Source organism: Myotis daubentonii, chromosome X, assembly GCF_963259705.1.
Source record: "Myotis daubentonii chromosome X, mMyoDau2.1, whole genome shotgun sequence".
NCBI lineage: Eukaryota > Metazoa > Chordata > Mammalia > Chiroptera > Vespertilionidae > Myotis > Myotis daubentonii.
The window spans coordinates 4,371,607-4,388,447 of record NC_081861.1 but is presented as its reverse complement, the minus strand read 5'-3'; the positions used below and the strand labels follow the sequence as shown (position 1 = coordinate 4,388,447).

General features: G+C 43.8%; 2 protein-coding genes across 7 annotated transcripts in view; one reads left to right on the top strand and one right to left on the bottom strand.

Annotated features, from left to right (window-relative positions):
• The window catches only part of ZNF41 (zinc finger protein 41), a 49,478-nt gene extending 33,150 nt beyond the window's left edge, over nucleotides 1–16,328 (top strand). For all 4 annotated transcript variants that reach the window (XM_059680421.1, XM_059680420.1, XM_059680422.1 and 1 more), the window contains exons 3-5: nucleotides 5,807–5,933; nucleotides 6,198–6,293; nucleotides 14,190–16,328. In XM_059680421.1, the coding sequence (XP_059536404.1) occupies nucleotides 5,807–5,933; nucleotides 6,198–6,293; nucleotides 14,190–16,243 (2,277 nt within the window). In that variant the 3' untranslated portion in view covers nucleotides 16,244–16,328. The remainder of the gene's footprint in view (nucleotides 1–5,806; nucleotides 5,934–6,197; nucleotides 6,294–14,189) is intronic.
• LOC132223937 (Na(+)/citrate cotransporter-like) lies at nucleotides 1,528–3,297 on the bottom strand. 3 transcript variants are annotated; one of them, XM_059678966.1, is made up of 2 exons: nucleotides 1,855–3,297; nucleotides 1,528–1,716 (listed from the first exon to the last, which is right to left on the bottom strand). In XM_059678966.1, exons 1-2 carry the CDS (start codon nucleotides 3,295–3,297, stop codon nucleotides 1,582–1,584), a joined length of 1,578 nt encoding a protein of 525 aa, XP_059534949.1. In that variant the 3' UTR covers nucleotides 1,528–1,581. The 3 variants fall into 3 exon arrangements, with proteins under 3 accessions (XP_059534949.1, XP_059534948.1, XP_059534947.1); XM_059678965.1 differs by having other exon boundaries at nucleotides 1,528–2,878; nucleotides 2,930–3,297; XM_059678964.1 differs by having other exon boundaries at nucleotides 1,528–3,297.
• Nucleotides 16,329–16,841: the final 513 nt, after the last annotated feature.

Genomic DNA, 16,841 nt, shown 5'->3' with positions numbered 1-16,841 from the left:
ACAGGTCCCTGAGACCCTGCTCATTTTTTTTCCAGTCAATTTTCCTTCTATTGCTCAGATTGGATTATTTTTATTGTCCTATTGTCAGGTTCCCTGATTCTTTACTTTGCCCTCTCTATTCTGCTATTGGGCTCATCCACTGAGTCTTTAAATTTTGGTTATTGTATTTTTTCAGTTCTAAAATTTCCATTCAGTTCTCTTTTATCTTTGTTTTTATTTTTTTAATCCTCACCCAAGGATATTTTTCCATTGATTTTTAGGGAGAGTGGAAGAGAGAGGGAAAAGGCAGGCAGAAATATCAATGTGAGAGAAACACATTGATTGGTTGCCTCCTGCACAGGCCTCGACCAGGGCCCGGGCCTGGGAGGAGCCTGCAACAAGGTACATGCCCTTGACCAGAATCAAACCCGGGCCCCTTCCGTCCGCAGGCTGATGCTCTATCCACTGAGCCAAACCAGCTAGGGCCGTTCAGTTCTCTTTTATATCTTATATTTTTTTTTGCCGAGACATTCTATTTTGGCATTTAAGTATATGGAAGCATTTTTATGATGGCTACTTTAAAAATCTTGTCAGCTAATTCTAACATCTGTGTCATCTCAGTGTTTGTGTCTGTTGATTGACTTCTCTTATTCAAGTTGAGATTTTTCTGCTTCTTCACATTGATGCCTGATTTTCAATTATGTCCTAGATACTTTGGGAAGTATGAAACTCTAGATATTACTTAAATCTTGTGTTTAGCAGCCCCCTTCTGACTCTCTTCTGCTACAAAAGGAGAATCTCCTCCTTAATGCCTGAGGGAGGCAGAAGTTCAGATTTCCCACTAGGCCTCCTCTGACATCCCAGAAGGGAATGAGCAGCTTGCTGCTGCTGGGCAAGGATGGACTATCAGGCTTTCCACCAGGTGGAGAGGCAGAAGGCACCTCCTTACTGGGTGGGGGTGGAAATCCAAGCTCCCCACTTAGCCTAACTTGACACTATGGAAAGGATGAAAGGCGAAGCTCCCCACTCAGCCTTTGCTGATGGGAATGGTGGTGGGGCCACAGTTTTTCCTGTGATGCTTGGCTGGAGTAGGGCAATTATTATCGAAAAATTTCTCTCTTGCTACATTGCCCCATTTCCTGGGACTCTGACTAGAGAGAGCAGTCTTTCTTGGGGCAGTTTTTGTGACGATTGGCATTCTGGGCTGCCAGTTACCACAGCACTTAGTCCAGTATATATGGGGCTAAAAGAAAATTCAGGAAAATCACTGCAGTCCTCAGGCTCTGAGGTTCCTAGCCAGTTTTCCTTGTCTCTCCAACTGACAGAGTGTTCTTATCTTTGTTTTACATATAATGCCCAGGGATTTTAGCTGTACTTACCAAGTTGAAGCAAGGAAAAAACATGCCTATTCCATTTTGGTCCCATTGGTAAAATTTTTAAAAATATGTTTTTATTGATTTCAGAGAGGAAGGGAGAGGGAGAGACAGAAACATCAATGATGAGAGAGAATCATGAATCGGCTGCCTCCTGCCTGCCCCCCACTGCCGGAAGCTTCGGGAGTCCTCAGGAAGGCAGGGCTGTGTTATGCTCTTGAGGCTCTTCCTAAGTCTCAATATGAGTCACATTAGCCCAGTCAGGAAAATTGTCCAGGTCAAACATGACCCGTCCCCAGGTGTTGATCGCCAGAAACACACATAAGACTCCAATTATCTTCACCATTATTCCTGTTTTCACCATGTCAGAAACCTTGAGGTGTCCGTTGGCAAACGCGATGGCGTTAGGGGGCGTGGCCACAGGCAACATGAAGGCAAAGGACGCACTCAGGGTGCAGGGGAGCATGACGTGCAACGGGTTGAGGCCAATGGAACTTGACATGGAGGCAAAGATGGGCAGGAACAGGGTGGTGATGGCCACGTTGCTTGTACACTCGGTGAATACAGCAATGAGCAAGGACACGACCAAGGAGATGGCTGCTGGGGGCAGAACGTGCAAGAGCTCCATCTGCTTCCCCATCCATTCAGACAGCCCCGAGGCCTCGCATCCTTTCGCCAGAGCGAGCCCGCCCCCCAGCAGCAGCACAATGCCCCAGGGGACTTTCTCCTGGGCCACCTTCCAATCCAGCAGTGCAGGCGGATAAAACGAAGTCTTTCTTTCTTCCTCAGCCTGGCTGCAGAAGTTGAACTTGGGCTTCTGCGAAGGCACAATGAATAGTAATATGGCCACGAAGATGGCCACGGTGGCGTCGGTGACATATTTTGTCTCGCCCTCCATCCAGGCGACTGACATCCAGCCAGGCATGAAGCCTGGGTCCCGGGAGAACCAAAGGGTGACCAGCAGGAGGAAACAGAGCAGGACGTTGCCCTCGGCGAAGGAGAAGGGTCCCAGCTTCCTGTATTCCTCCTGCAACAGCTCATAGGCAGCGTTCTCGCTACTCTTTTCCTCCAGACCGCAGCCCCAAACCTTTTTAAAATTGAATCCCATAAAAATACACTGGAGCCAAAACCAGGAGAGCAGCAGCATGATCAGCATGTTGGGGAAGGCAAATCCAAACCAGGAGACGAAGTTGACGGTGTCTTTGCTCTCAGGAAACAGCTCGTGCATCTGGCCCAAGAGCACCACATTGGGTCCTGTCCCGGTCAGGGTGGCAGTCCCTCCCATGCTGGCCGCATAGCACACGCACAGTGTCATGGCCTTGCAAATGTTCTTCCTGTCACAATTCTTCTGTGGTCTCATAGCAGGGCCTGCAAAAATCACTTGGCTCCCTGGCAGCTCACCAGTCTTGCCAATGTCCACCAGCTCCAGTTCACCTAGGCCGGCCTCGCTGGCTGTGGTCGTGGCCTGCATCTGCTGCAGCACGGCCTCCACTATGGGCACCATCATGGCTGTGGCGGCTGCGTTGCTGATCCACATGGAGAGGAAGGCGGTGGCGCCCATGAAGCCCAGCATCAGCTGTGCAGGGTTGGTCCCCACCCAGAGGAGTGTGCGCAGGGCGATTCTCTTGTGCAGGTTCCAGCGGTCCACGGCCACTGCCACGAGGAGGCCTCCCAGGAACAGCATGTTAGTGTCCTTCATGTACTGGACACACACCTGATTGGAGTCCAGAACCTTGAGGAGTGGGAAAAGCAAGGCAGGCAAGAGGGCGGTGACGGCCAGAGGGATGACTTCCGTGCACCAGTAAGTGGCCATGAGGATGACGACGTAGGCACACCTGGCAAACTTGGTGGGCACCAGAATGATGAGTGGCAGCAGCAGTATCGGGGTGAAGCACAAGATCACAAAGGACTTGAACTTGGAGACATACCTCAGTGCCGAAGCCATCATGCTCTGCTTGAGGTTTAACCACAGCGTGCTCCTTAGTGTTGGGGTCCAACCCCAGCAGGTCCAGGGTTCCCAAAGGCATAGACAGAGTCGGCGAAGAAGGAAGGACAGGGAGACAGTGTTCAGTTGATCAGCAGCCTAGCCAGGATCTCCAGCCAAGTTCTGGTCTGGATCTCCAGAGAGGTTCTGCTGTTTATTGTCTTGTTACATCCGTATTTATACCAGTTGATTTTAATCCTGTCAATTTCTATTGCAAAGGTTAGGGCGTTTCTTATCTCCATTCCAGGGAGTAAATATTATGTAGTTTAAGCGTGATTGTTTGTAGTTAAAGTGATTAACTACCCGCCTGGCACTTAGTTAAGGAGTTTTATCCCTTCCCTGACTTCAGGGAAAAATCCCTACCTGGGGAAACAACCTTTCTCGGAGAGGTGACCTTGGTTAAAACACACAGCGCTAAGGGGAGCAAACATATTAAGAACAGTATGCTATATACGCCAGGTCCCTTGAAACATATGCTGTGCAGATGTTTCTTTCCTGCAGCGACTGTGTCAAGCAGCAAGGATGGACCGGCTTCCGGCACCCCACAGGGGATCTGAGCCCATAACCTGGGCATGTGCCCTTGACCAGAATCGAACCCAGAACCTTTCAGTCTGCAGACCAATGCTCTATCCACTGAGCCAAACCAGCTAGGGCCCATTGGTAATTTTTAAGTTAATTTTTTTGAACAGTTAATACATTAATTTGGTTCTCTTCTCAACACCCCAGGTCTCCCTAGCACAGAAAACCATTCCCGATTAGTTTGTGTGTGAGTCTAGTGGGGTATATGCTTAGAGATGATGCAAAGAAAAACAACAAAGAAAATTTCCTTAACATTTTTCCATAAAGATGGTTGATACTGTTATTGGTATATTAAACACTGATTTTTTTAAAATTTACTATTAATTTGTACTTTTTTTATCATGAATAGTGCTGCTGTAAATATTTTTGAACATGCCTCCCACTGCATATGTGCACATATTCCAATTGGGCATATTTCCATGAGTGGAATCACTGTGTCCTAGTCTATGCATATCTTCAACATTACCAGATGAAGCCAAAATGCTTCCAGTATGGTTGTACCAATTTACTGCCATCCGTTAGTTATGTGAGAGTTCTCATAGCACCATCTTGTCTTCATCACTTCATATTCAGTCCTTTTCACTGAAGACATTCTAGGGAAGCGGTTCTTAACCTGTGGGTCGCAACCCCTTTGGCGGTCGAACGACCCTTTCACAGGGGTCGCCTAAGACCATCCTGCATCTCACATATTTACATGACGATTCCTAACAGTAGCAACATTACAGTTATGAAGTAGCAACGAAAATAATTTTATGGTTGGGGGTCACCACAACATGAAGAACTGTATTTAAAGGGCCAGAAGGTTGAGAGCCACTGGTCTAGGGGTTGTGTAGTGGTTTGGATTTGCACTCCCTGGTTATCTAGGGAGGTTAAGCCCTTTTATGTGCCTGTTGATGCTTTGGATTTCCTCTTTTGTAAAATGCCTGTTGAAATCCTTTGCCCACTATTCTACTGGGCGGGGTCTTTTCTTCCTATTGGTTTGTGAGAGTTGTTTACATCCTCTAAATATGAGCCTTTGTCAGTAATATGTGTTGCAGATATCTTCTTCTATTCTGCAGCTTTCCTTTTCTGTCTTATAATGTCTTTTAAATGAATAGAAGTTTTAAACTTCATTGTACATAAGCTTATCAATTTTTTCTTTATAGTTAATGGGGTTTTTTGCATTTTTTGTGAATTATTTTCTTAATCCAGGATCATGAAGATATTTGTCTATATAATCTTTTAAAGGCTTTATTGTTTGCCTTTGCTCCATACATTTCTTTTTAAAAAATATTTTTCATTGATTTCAGAGAGGAAGAGAGAGATAGAAACATCAATGATGAGAGAGAATCATTGATCTGCTGCCTCCTGCATGCCCCCACACTGGGGATTTAGCCCACAACCCAGGCATATGCCCTTGGCCAGAATTGAACCCAGGGCCCTTCAGTCCACAGACCAATACTCTGTCCACTGAGCCAAACCAGCTAGGGCCATGCATTTCTTCCAAATGCCTTGTAGCACCCTTTGTGTCCTATGTTGGTGTCTAAGTCTTTAATTTGTTCTATTTTATTCAACTCTATTGACATTGCCTAGCACAGAATTGATCAGTAAATGTATTGTTTCTAGTTTCTACATTAATTAGAGGACTTAAAGAGAATCTGTCTTGACCATCATTTTTGAAAAAAATGAATTAATATTCGAATAAATGAATGAATGTAGCACACAATGAATGTCAAGCTACTTCAATAAGCTTTTTCTCTCACAAAATAAAATGCAAAACTAGGTACTGAGTGAAAATCCTACATGATAATTATGGTAAAAGTCATGAAAAACAACTTCCTATCTATCTTCCCTCTATCCCCCCCCACACCCCCATGCTGACCATGTTTTGAACAGGATTGTGTTGTTACAGATCTCATTGTCATTCGAGGATGTGACCGTGGACTTCAGCAGAGACGAATGGCAGCACTTGGACCCTGCTCAGAGATGCCTGTACTGGGATGTGACACTGGAGAACTACAGCCACCTGCTCTCAGTGGGTAAGTACAGCCAACCTATGTGTCTGCCAGGGGCCTCAGTGAGGCTATTTCCATTCTCAGCTGCTGAGTGCTCTGGGGCATCTCAAGTGTGCAATGATGTCATTTTTTTATTTGTCTAGATTCTTCAGTCTGTTTTGAGCATTATTATTATTACTCTATTCCCAGGGAAATGTGATTACTTTTCTGAAGAACAAATGGAAGTACCATTGAAAGGTCCCTGAAACCCATTTAGCTGGACCCAATCTTTATTATATCTATTAACAGGATACCAAGTTCCCAAACCAGAGGTCATCTTCAAGTTGGAGCAAGGCGAAGGACCATGGACGTTGGAAGGGGAAACCCCACATCAGAGCTGTTCAGGTGAGTAAGTGTGATCCATACAGATGGGGGAACATGGAAGTAAATCTCACTTTTGTAGGAGAGGTTGGTACCTTTCAAAGGCTGTGAAGATAACCTGTCTTGGAAATTCTAAACTTTTGGACTTGCTTGAGGGATAGTTGACAGAAGCTTCTCTGATACCTAAATGCCATCTCCATCTATGACCCTTTTTCTCTTGGCTTTTTTCTTTAAATATATTTTTATTGATTTCAGAAAGGAAGAGAGAGGGAGAGAGAGATAGAAACATCAATGATGAGAGAGAATCATGGATCAGCTGCCTCCTACACATCCCCTACTGGGGATCGAGCCCACAAGCCCGGGCATGTGCACTTGACTGGAATCAAACCTGGGACTCTTCAGTCCACAGGCCAATGCTGTATACACTGAGCCAAACTAGCTAGGGTTTCTCTTGGCTTTTCGACAAGAAAGCTGTCTCTAATTTTGTACCCTGGATCATATACATACCATGTTATTTTATCTAGAACCTTTTTATACTTCCTACTCCACCTCCACCCCCCTTATCTTAGATTCTGTCCTTGTACATTTAGGTATTTTTTGGTAAGAGAACATTTGGTAAATTCCAGAAGTAGAAGAAGTAATTCCTAGAAGAAATGGGCTTAGGAAATGAGTTATTGAGGTAAAGAAAGGGCCATTTGGGGCTTGGGAGTGAAGAAGCTAATGAACACAGACACCAGGGGAGTGAGGGCATGAATGGGGGAGTGGGAGGGCAATAGGGGGATAAGGACACATATGTAATACCTTAATACTTTAATTAAAAAATTAACAACATAAACCGATGAATAAAAATGGATCTAGAGACAGAGAAGCATCGATCAGATGCTCAAACCTCAGAGGGAAGGCAGGGGAGGGTGGGGCTAAGGGGGAGAGATCAACCAAAGGACTTGTATGCATGCATATAAGCATAACCAATGGATACAGATACAGGGGGCGGGGTGAGGGCATGCGTGAGGGTATGGGGGGGTAATGGGGGGATAAGGACACATTTGTAATACCTTAATGAATAAAGGAAAAAAATTAAATTTTTTAAAAAAACAAGAAACTAATGGTAATGTGCCTAGTGCAGGGAGCGGGAGAGGGAAGGGAAAGAGAAAGGCACAGGTGTGCTCCCTGGAGGAGGAGCGCCCATTCAGGTATTTTTAAATTTCTTCCCTTTTATTTCAATTCCACATATCCATTACGTATGTCTCCTCCCATGGGCAACTGGTCTAATGTATTTGATCTTTGTGTTTGCATGGTATTCTCTTACAGTCTAAAGTATGGGTTTGTGAGTATGTAGTTTTACACTGTGCTATGTATCTTAATTGTATTCTTTTTATTTTTTTCACTTGTTTTATCTTGTCTTTTTGATGATAACCATTCTAACAGTGTGAGGTGATATCATGGCGGTTTTTATTTCCCTGATGATTAGTGGTGTTAAGAACCTTTTCGTGGACCTGTTGTTCATCGGTATGTCTTCTTGGAAAACTTTCTATTCAGTTCCTTGGCCATTTTCAAATCAAGTTGGGTTTGGGGGTTAGTGTTTGTTGGTTTGTTTTTCTATTGCATTATGTGAGTTCTTTGTATATTTTGGATATTAACCTTTTATCATATGTATGACTTGCAAATATTTTCTCTCGTTTCATAGGTTGCCCTACATTTTGTAGATTGCTTCTTTTGCTGTGCATTTTCTTCATGTCTAGTGCATTGTCTTCCCTGAATCTGACTCTATTCTGTGCTCTGTTTGTTCAGATGATGCATTTTCACCCTGTGATCAGATTTCCCTGTTCCATGAAATAGCTCTTAATTACTTCAGCATACACAGCTCTTTCCTTTTTCTCCTCCTCCATCTCACAGGAACTTAGAGAAAAACACAGGATTTTAGACTTTGTGGTAACTGAGGCTTTAACCTCTGTTTTTAGAATGTTCCCAGAATTAAGACCCTGTTTCTGTTGTATAATTCAAGGTGTTATTGGGAGAGAGAAACTGGGGGAGTTGAACATAAAGAATTATTAGTGCCCTGGCCGGTGTTGCTAAGTGGTTATAGTGTTGACCCACTGATCAAAGGGTCCTAGGTTGGATTCTCAGTCAAGGGCACAAACCTCAGTTCCAGGTTCATTCCTGTTCATAAAGTGCATGCAGGAGGCAACCAATGGATATGTCTCTCTCACATCTATATTTCTCTCCCCCGCCCCTCCTTCCTCCCTCCTACTCTCTCTAAAAGTCAATGGAAAAATATCCTCAGAGAAAAAGAATTATTAGCTATAGTGGGGCTGGAGTAACAAGGGATGGTTAGTAAAAGTAAAGAGAACTCTAAAGAATAAAAGAATAGTGGGAATAAGGTACAGCCAGTACCTCTACTATTGTGACGGAGCACCCAAGCAAATGCCTCCCCTGCTTCCAAGGGATGCAATCCAGACTTCGTTGGGAGGCACTGCATGGTTCATGGCATGGCAGAAGAGTTGCTGTGGTGCCATGTTGACAGAACTTGCTAAAAATCTGCCTTCTGTGGTTCCAGAGAAAACTGACCATGGGGAAGTGCCTTTCTGGAGGTATTTCACTCCCAATCATCTGAGAGGGGGGCAAAGGTAAATCACTCGGTGCTGCAGGAGCTGGGTGCTGAAGTCACCCATTACAGCCAGGAGCTGAGCTCTAGAGAAGTGTCCCACACTGCAAGACCTGGTTGCTGGGGAAGCTGCATGTGCATCAGAAGCCAGATGTTAGCAAAGTCACCCACGCCGCAGGAGCCTGGTGCTGGACAAGCTGCCCTTGTTGAAAGTGTGCTGAGTGAGCCCACTAGAACCAGGAAGCAAACCCCCTTCCTCCTGAAATGTATCTCCATTACCCTCTAATGACCAAGCTCATCATTGTACCAGCTGGCAAAGGAAAAACACACTTAAAGAGACCCAGATCCATTTTTGTAGAGTGGACAAGAAAGCATAAATTTGAAGTTGAGAAGCAATAAATTGATAACTGGCGCCCTAGCCAGCTTGGCTCAGTGGATAGAGCGTCAGCCTGTGGACTGAAGGGTCCCAGGTTCGATTCCAGCCAAGGGCACATGCCTGGGTTGCGGGCTCAATCCCCAGTACTGGGTGTGCAGGAGGCAGCCGATCAATGATTCTCTCTCATCATTGATGTTTCTCTCTCTCCTTCTCCCTTCCTCTCTGAAATCAATAAAGAAATGTATTTTTTTAAAAATTGATAACTGGCACACTTAGTCTTCCACTTTCCGAAATGAAACATGGAGCTTATTTGGTAAATTTTAACTTACATTTATTGAATTTGGGGAGATAGAGGAGGATATTTTGCTGTCTTTCAGAAGGATTTTTCAAGTGTCTGCTAAGACCATAGAATATATTTGGAAAGGGAAGACAACTGCATGCACTGTTAATAATTTCAGTCTTTGTGTATTAATTCTTTCTGCTATAACACAAAACTGTGCCACTTTGAGTATCAATGTGTATGGTACCATATTTCTTTATATATTCATAGCAGAAACAACCTCCCTAGAGGTGTGCTGAAATGAGAACTAGTATCAAGGACAATCCATTTTGAATACACACAGAGGAATAAAATAAGTTTAATATAAATGTATATCCTCTCATATAAGAATTCTGAGGTGAATGGGTTCATTTAACAAGACAACTCTAACCCTGGCGCATCACTCAGGTACCATGTTCCAAATCATTGTTCTGCCATGCAGTGGTCAGCAAACCGCAGCTCGTGAGCCACAGTGTCCAGTGGGAAGGGAAAGGAGAAATAGAGAAGATTTACCCACTATCTTAAGATCTGACCTGCTCAGACCTTATCACTTCTGCTCATACTCCACTGGTGAGAACAAAGTGAAGCTGGCCAATATAATGCTAACCTATATTCTGTTCCTATAAAAGGAGTGGTAAATAGATTTTGGTGGATGGCTTGAAGTTTCTGCCATAGATGGCTTTCCCTCTTATTTTATACTTGTTAAAAGCATATATTCCGCCCAGCCTGGCGTGGCTCAGTGGTTGAGCATCGACCTATGAATCAGGAAGGAGGTCACAGTTAGATTCCTGGTCAGGGCACATGCCCAGGTTGTGGGGGCACGATCCTCAGTGTGGTGTGCAGGAGGCAGCTGATCAATGATTCTCATCATTGATGTTTCTACCTCTCTCTCCCTCTCCCTTCCTCTCTGAAATCAATATATATATATATTCATTCATTCCTGGGTGCTGGGGTCCAACCCCAGCGGGTCCAGGGGTCCCCAAAGGTGTAGACGGAGTCGGCGAAGAAGGAAGGACAAGGAGACAGTGTTCAGTTGATCAGCAGCCTAGTCAGGATCTCCAGCTAGGATCTCCAGCCAAGTTCTGGTCTGGATCTCCAGAGAGGTTCTGCTGTTTATTGTCTTGTTACATCCGTATTTATACCAGTTGATTTTAATCCTGTCAATTTCTATTGCAAAGGTTAGGGCATTTCTTATCTCCATTCCAGGGAGTAAAGATTATATAGCTTAAGCATGATTGTTTGTAGTTAAAGTGATTAACTACCCGCCTGGCACTTAGTTAAGGAGTTTCATCCCCTCCCTAACTTCAGGGAAAAATCCCTGCCTGTGGAAACAACCTTTCTTGGAGAGGTGACCTTGGTTAAAACACACAGCGCTAAGGGGAGCAAACATATTAAGAACAGTATGCTATATACGCCAGGTCCCTTGAAACATATGCTGTGCAGATGTTTCTATCCTGCAGCAACTGTGTCAAGCAGCAAGGATGGACCGGCTTCCGGCAAATTCCCCCTTTTTTATTTTTTAAATGATAGCGCATGCAAATCAGTGGCCACCTCTCAGATTGGGCCGTTTAAAACTCGGAAGAAGACTGGCAAGCAATGACAGTGAGCATAACTATAAACATAGTGGATGGAGTGCACAAGGAGCCCCATTCCTGTAGAAGGTTGCCGGCCTCTTCAGTCAAGGGATTACAGCTGTCCTCAAGTTGTTGGTTTGATTGTCTTTGTTGGTCTGGCTAGCGGGCGGCATCACTGGCGACGGGCTTCCCGAAGTGTCAGCGAGTTGAAGGGCTGCATCAAAGGGTCCATCAGGGCCGTGGTTGATGGTGGTGTCGGTGTCCGAGGAGGAGTAAGCTGTGACCTCTGGGTCAGCTGATATGGAAGATGGGGGTAGTAGAGAGAAAAAGAAGAGAAAGCAAAAGAACTACAAGGCATGGAAGTGTTTAGAAAAAAGAGGGAGAAGAAAGGGAAGAAGGCAGCATCCTGACACAGCCCTTTCCTCCAGCTGACCCTTTCCCCGTGGTCCAAGGTAGAAATGGGAAACAAGTCCTGTTGCAGTGAGAGGGCAGCTGCTCTCAGCCAGTCTCTGTCTTTACCTGGGTCCTGATCTGAGCTGGGCGTGGGAAGCAGGAAGCAGCCATGGGGACAGGAGACCTTCCTCAGAAGGGGCGAGTGTTCAAGCCCCTGAACCATTGGGGGGGGTGAGGATCTGTGCCCCACCTCTGTTGAACCCCAAGTTCTCTCCTACTGGTCCCCGACTGTGCCTGTCTTAGGTTGCCCCACCTTGTGGGGTCTTACCCATCTTTGACTACCAGCCATCTCTGGGCCAAGTAGGGTGATGTGAGGTGAGGTTCTGTCTCCTTGGTAGCCTATGTCCCTCTGGCCTCCATGCCCAACAACTGCCTTGGGATCCCCTTGCCTGCTGGTGGGGCCCCGGCACTGATCACATATCTTGGGGAACCCAGGTTTCTTCTCCAGGGAGGGCCCAGCTCACGCTATTGGGTGAGAGACAGATCCATGGTACCAGCCACCATGAGGCTTCAACCTCAGCATGAACAGAGAGCTCAGGCAATAGCTATGGGCAATTGGATTGTAAGAAGAGGGTCCCTCTTGGCACAAGGGTAAGAGGGGCCAATACAGGACAAAGGAGAGTCCCGGAACAGGGCTTTCTCAGCCCAGGATGTCAGGCTCTTGGCACAAGACAACTCCATGTATGGGGCATATACCAAGCATCCCTAGTCACGGCATAAAAGGGAGGTGCCCTTCCTGGAACAGTAGGGTAGGGAGATTCTAGAAGAGGCTGTGTTCAGGAAAGAAGGAGAAAGGCCAAAGAACCAGCAAACAAGTAGTTAGATTTTAAAAAAAAGGAAAAAGGAAAGGAGATGTGGGGCAAAGCTGGGACATGTGGAAAGACAAAAAGGAGGCACATGTGATCCTCCCAATGGACAGATTGTTCCAGCTCAGGGCTGCACATCTGCTGCAGACGGGCACTGGTCAGGTGTGCTATGATGAGGCAGAGATGGCGGGCGGTGAGACATAAGGTCGGACTAGACAGTCTGGAATCCACACAGGTGAGTCTGCGTCCTGTGGAAATATACAAGCATATCCTCTCCCCCAGGTTAAAAGTACATCAGGTCCCTTCCAGGCTCCTGTAAGCAAGTCTCTCCATTTGACGAGGGCTTTAGGTTTAGTTAGATCAGGGTTCCAATGCCTGTACATCGGGGAATTTCCCTCAGAATCTACATTTAGTATATTAATTACAAATTGAGCATGTTGTAGAACATGATGAGGAGAGGAATATTTAAACTCATTTTCTTGTAATTTTTTAATTTGTGTTTTTAAAGTTTGGTGAGCCCTTTCTACTATTGCTTGGCCTTGAGGATTGTAGGGTATTCCTGTAGTATGTGTGATGCCAAATGTAGAGCATAAGTTTTTAAAAGCTCTAGAGGTATAGGCAGGCCCATTGTCTGTTTTAAGTGCCCTTGGTATTCCTAGGTAGGAAAAGCATTGGAATAGATGTTGACTTACATCTCTAAAGGCTTCTCCTGTACGTGCAGAAGCAAGGATAACATGAGAAAAGGTATCAATACAAACATGCACATAGCAAAGTTTGCCAAAAGATGGGACCTGAGTAATATCCATCTGCCATAAGTCACAGGGTCTAAGTCCTCTTGGATTAACTCCAGTAGCAGGGCTAGGAAAATGAGTAGGACAATGGCCACAGTCACGCACAATACTTGAGCAGCTTCTCTAGATATGCGATAATGTAGACGGAGAGCAGAAGCATTTTGATGGTGAATGGCATGAGACCGCCGGGCTTCTTCTAGAGCTGTGCAGATGTTTCTATCCTGCAGCGACTGTGTCAAGCAGCAAGGATGGACCGGCTTCCGGCACCTGGGACCAATGAAAACTTGCAACTGGCTACAGAGTTGGAGCACAGATACCTACTTATTTTTTGTCTATGTCAAGATGGCTGGTATTGTAAGAGTTTTTCCTATAGATATAAAGGAATGTATATCTATAAATTATAAATCCCATGAATGCAATAACAGTTTAATGTTGATGCTCATAATGGTTCAGAAAGAAAAAGCAAGAAGAATCAGAGAGATTAGTAAGTTTTTAAAGCTGATATGTAATAAGAACATATAATCCGAAATATTTCTTGTATGTCAGGCTTTCTTTTAAAAGACTTTAGTTTATTCTTCTGGTTTCTCTACTCACTATCCAGACCTCCTACTAGTGAATATGGATTCCCAGGTTTCAAATACCATCTCTTTCACTTATTAAGCTATTTTATCTTCAGCAAGTTATAAACTTCTGTGTGCTTCTATTGTCTTATCTGTGAAACATGATCGATAATGATAGCTACCTCTTTAGAGTTCAGTGAGGATTAAATGAGCTATTTTGAGTAAAGCACTTGCAACAGTGGTACCCAGTTCACCACAAATATTAGATATAGTTTTGCATATAGTGAGTGTTCTAGAAGAATTTTATATCACTACATTATTACTATTTTCAATATTGTCATATGAACTTTGTGTTCATCCTATCTGAACTACACATACCCGCTATCCTCTGCTACTTGTTCTTTGAGTTATTTTCATTTTTTCTTTTTCTTTTTAGATAAGGATATTGGGAAAACCCAACAACAGAGAATTTCTGGAGACGTTTCATTCCACTGTGAGAAATTTGGTCAAATCATAGATGATTCACTGTGTTCCATTTTAGAAGAATTATGGCAAGATAATGACCAGCTAGAGAGATTTCAGGAAAACCAAAATAACCCTGTAAGTCATGTGAAAGTGTTCATTAAAGAGAGGGGCTATGAATGTAAAAATATTGAAAAAATAATTCATGTGAGTACCAGGCTTGTTCCTTCAATTAAAAGACTCCATAACTGTGACATATTTGGAAAGAGTTTGAAGAATACTTTAAATTTGCATAATCATAATAAAAGCAATTCAACATTGAATCTTAGCAAGATTTTTGGAAATGGCAATGATTTTGCCCATAACCCTTCCTGTACTAAGAATGAGAATGCTAATAATACAGGAGCAAATGCTTGTGAACATAATCAATGTCGAAAACATCTTGGCCACAAACAAGTTCTCGTCGACCATCAAAAAATTCATACTGGGGGGAAACTTTATGTATGTACTGAGTATGTAAAGAACTTCACCCAGAAGTCAGACCTCTTTGAGCATCAGAAAATTCATGCTGGAGAAAAACCCCATGAATGCAACAACAGTGAGAAAGTCTTCACTCAGAAACCCCAAATTGATGTAGCTCAGTGTGTTTATACAAGAGCAAAACCGTATATATGCACTCAATGTGGGAAGGCTTTTACTCTCAAGTCAAATCTCATTACACATCAGAAAATTCATACTGGGCAGAAACACTACAAATGCAGTGAGTGTGGAAAGGCCTTTTTCCACAGATCATATCTCTTTAGACATATGAGAATTCATACAGGAGAAAAACCTTATGAATGCAGCGAATGTGGAAGAGGCTTCTCCCAGAATTCAGACCTCAATATGCATCAGAAAACTCATACTGGAGAGAAACTCTATGCATGCAGTGAGTGTGGAAAAGCCTTCACAAGAAAATCAGCACTCAGGATGCATCAAAGAATTCACACAGGAGAGAAACCCTATGTATGCACTGAATGTGGGAAGGCCTTCATCCAGAAATCACATTTCAATACACACCGGAAGATTCATACTGGAGAGAAGCCTTACGAATGCGGTGACTGTGGAAAATCATTCACTAAGAAGTCACAACTCCATGTGCATCGAAGAATTCACACAGGAGAGAAACCCTATATCTGTGCAGAATGTGGAAAGGTCTTTACTCATAGGACAAATCTCACTACACATCAAAAAACTCATACTGGAGAGAAACCCTATACATGTGCTGAATGTGGGAAAGCTTTCAGTGATCAATCAAATCTCATTAAACACCAGAAAACTCATACTGGAGAGAAACCCTATAAATGCAATGGCTGTGGAAAAGCCTTCATATGGAAGTCACGCCTCACTATCCATCAGAAATCTCATATTGGAGAGAGACACTATGAATGCAATGAGTGCGGGAAAGCCTTTATCCAGAAATCAACACTAAGTGTGCATCAGAGAATCCATACAGGAGAGAAACCCTATGTTTGTCCTGACTGTGGGAAGGCCTTCATCCAGAAATCACACTTCATTGCCCATCACAGAATTCATACTGGAGAGAAGCCTTATAAATGCAGTGACTGTGGAAGATGCTTCACTAAGAAGTCACAACTCCGTGTGCATCAGAAAATTCACACAGGAGAGAAACCCAATATATGTGCTGAATGTGGAAAAGCATTCACTGATAGGTCAAATCTCATAACACACCAGAAAATCCATACTAGAGAGAAACCCTATAAATGCAGTGACTGTGGAAAAACCTTCACCTGGAAGTCTCGCCTCACTATCCATCAGAAATCTCATACTGGAGAGAGACAATACGAATGCAGCAAGTGTGGGAAAGCTTTCATCCAGAAAGCAACACTAAATATGCATCAAATAATTCATACAGGAAAGAAACCCTATGCTTGTACAGAATGTCAGAAGGCCTTCACTAACAGATCAAATCTCATTAAACACCAGAAAACTCATAGTAGAGAAAAAGTCTATAAAGGCAGTGACTGAAAAAGCCTTCATCTGGGAATTATTCTCTCTCATCATTGATGTGTTTCTCTCTCTCTCCCCCCTCTCCCTTCCTCTCTGAAATCAATATATATATATATCATAAGGTATCCTAGCCAGATTGGCTCAGTGGATAGAGCATCAGCCTGTGGACTGAAGAGTCCCAAGTTCGATTCCAACCAAGGGCACATGCCTGGGTTGTGGGCTCGATCCCCAGTGTGGGGCATGCAGGAGGCAGCCGATCAATGATTCTTTCTCATCGTTGATGATTCTATCTCTCTCTCCTTCTCCCATCCTCTCTGAAATCAATAAAATATATATATATATATATATATATATATATATATATATATATATATATATATATATATATATTTTAAAATCATATGGTAACTCTGTTTAACAATTGCAGGTATTAAAAGGACAGCCAACAAACCAATGTACAGAGATCAGAGAACAATGATTGGTCCTAATAGATGAAATCTCATTAAACACCAGAAAACTCATAGTTGAGAAAAACTCGAAAAAGGCAGTGATTTAAAAAGCTTTCATCTGCGTGTACATCATATGTCTCAGTGGGGAAGAGGAGTGCCTGATGCTG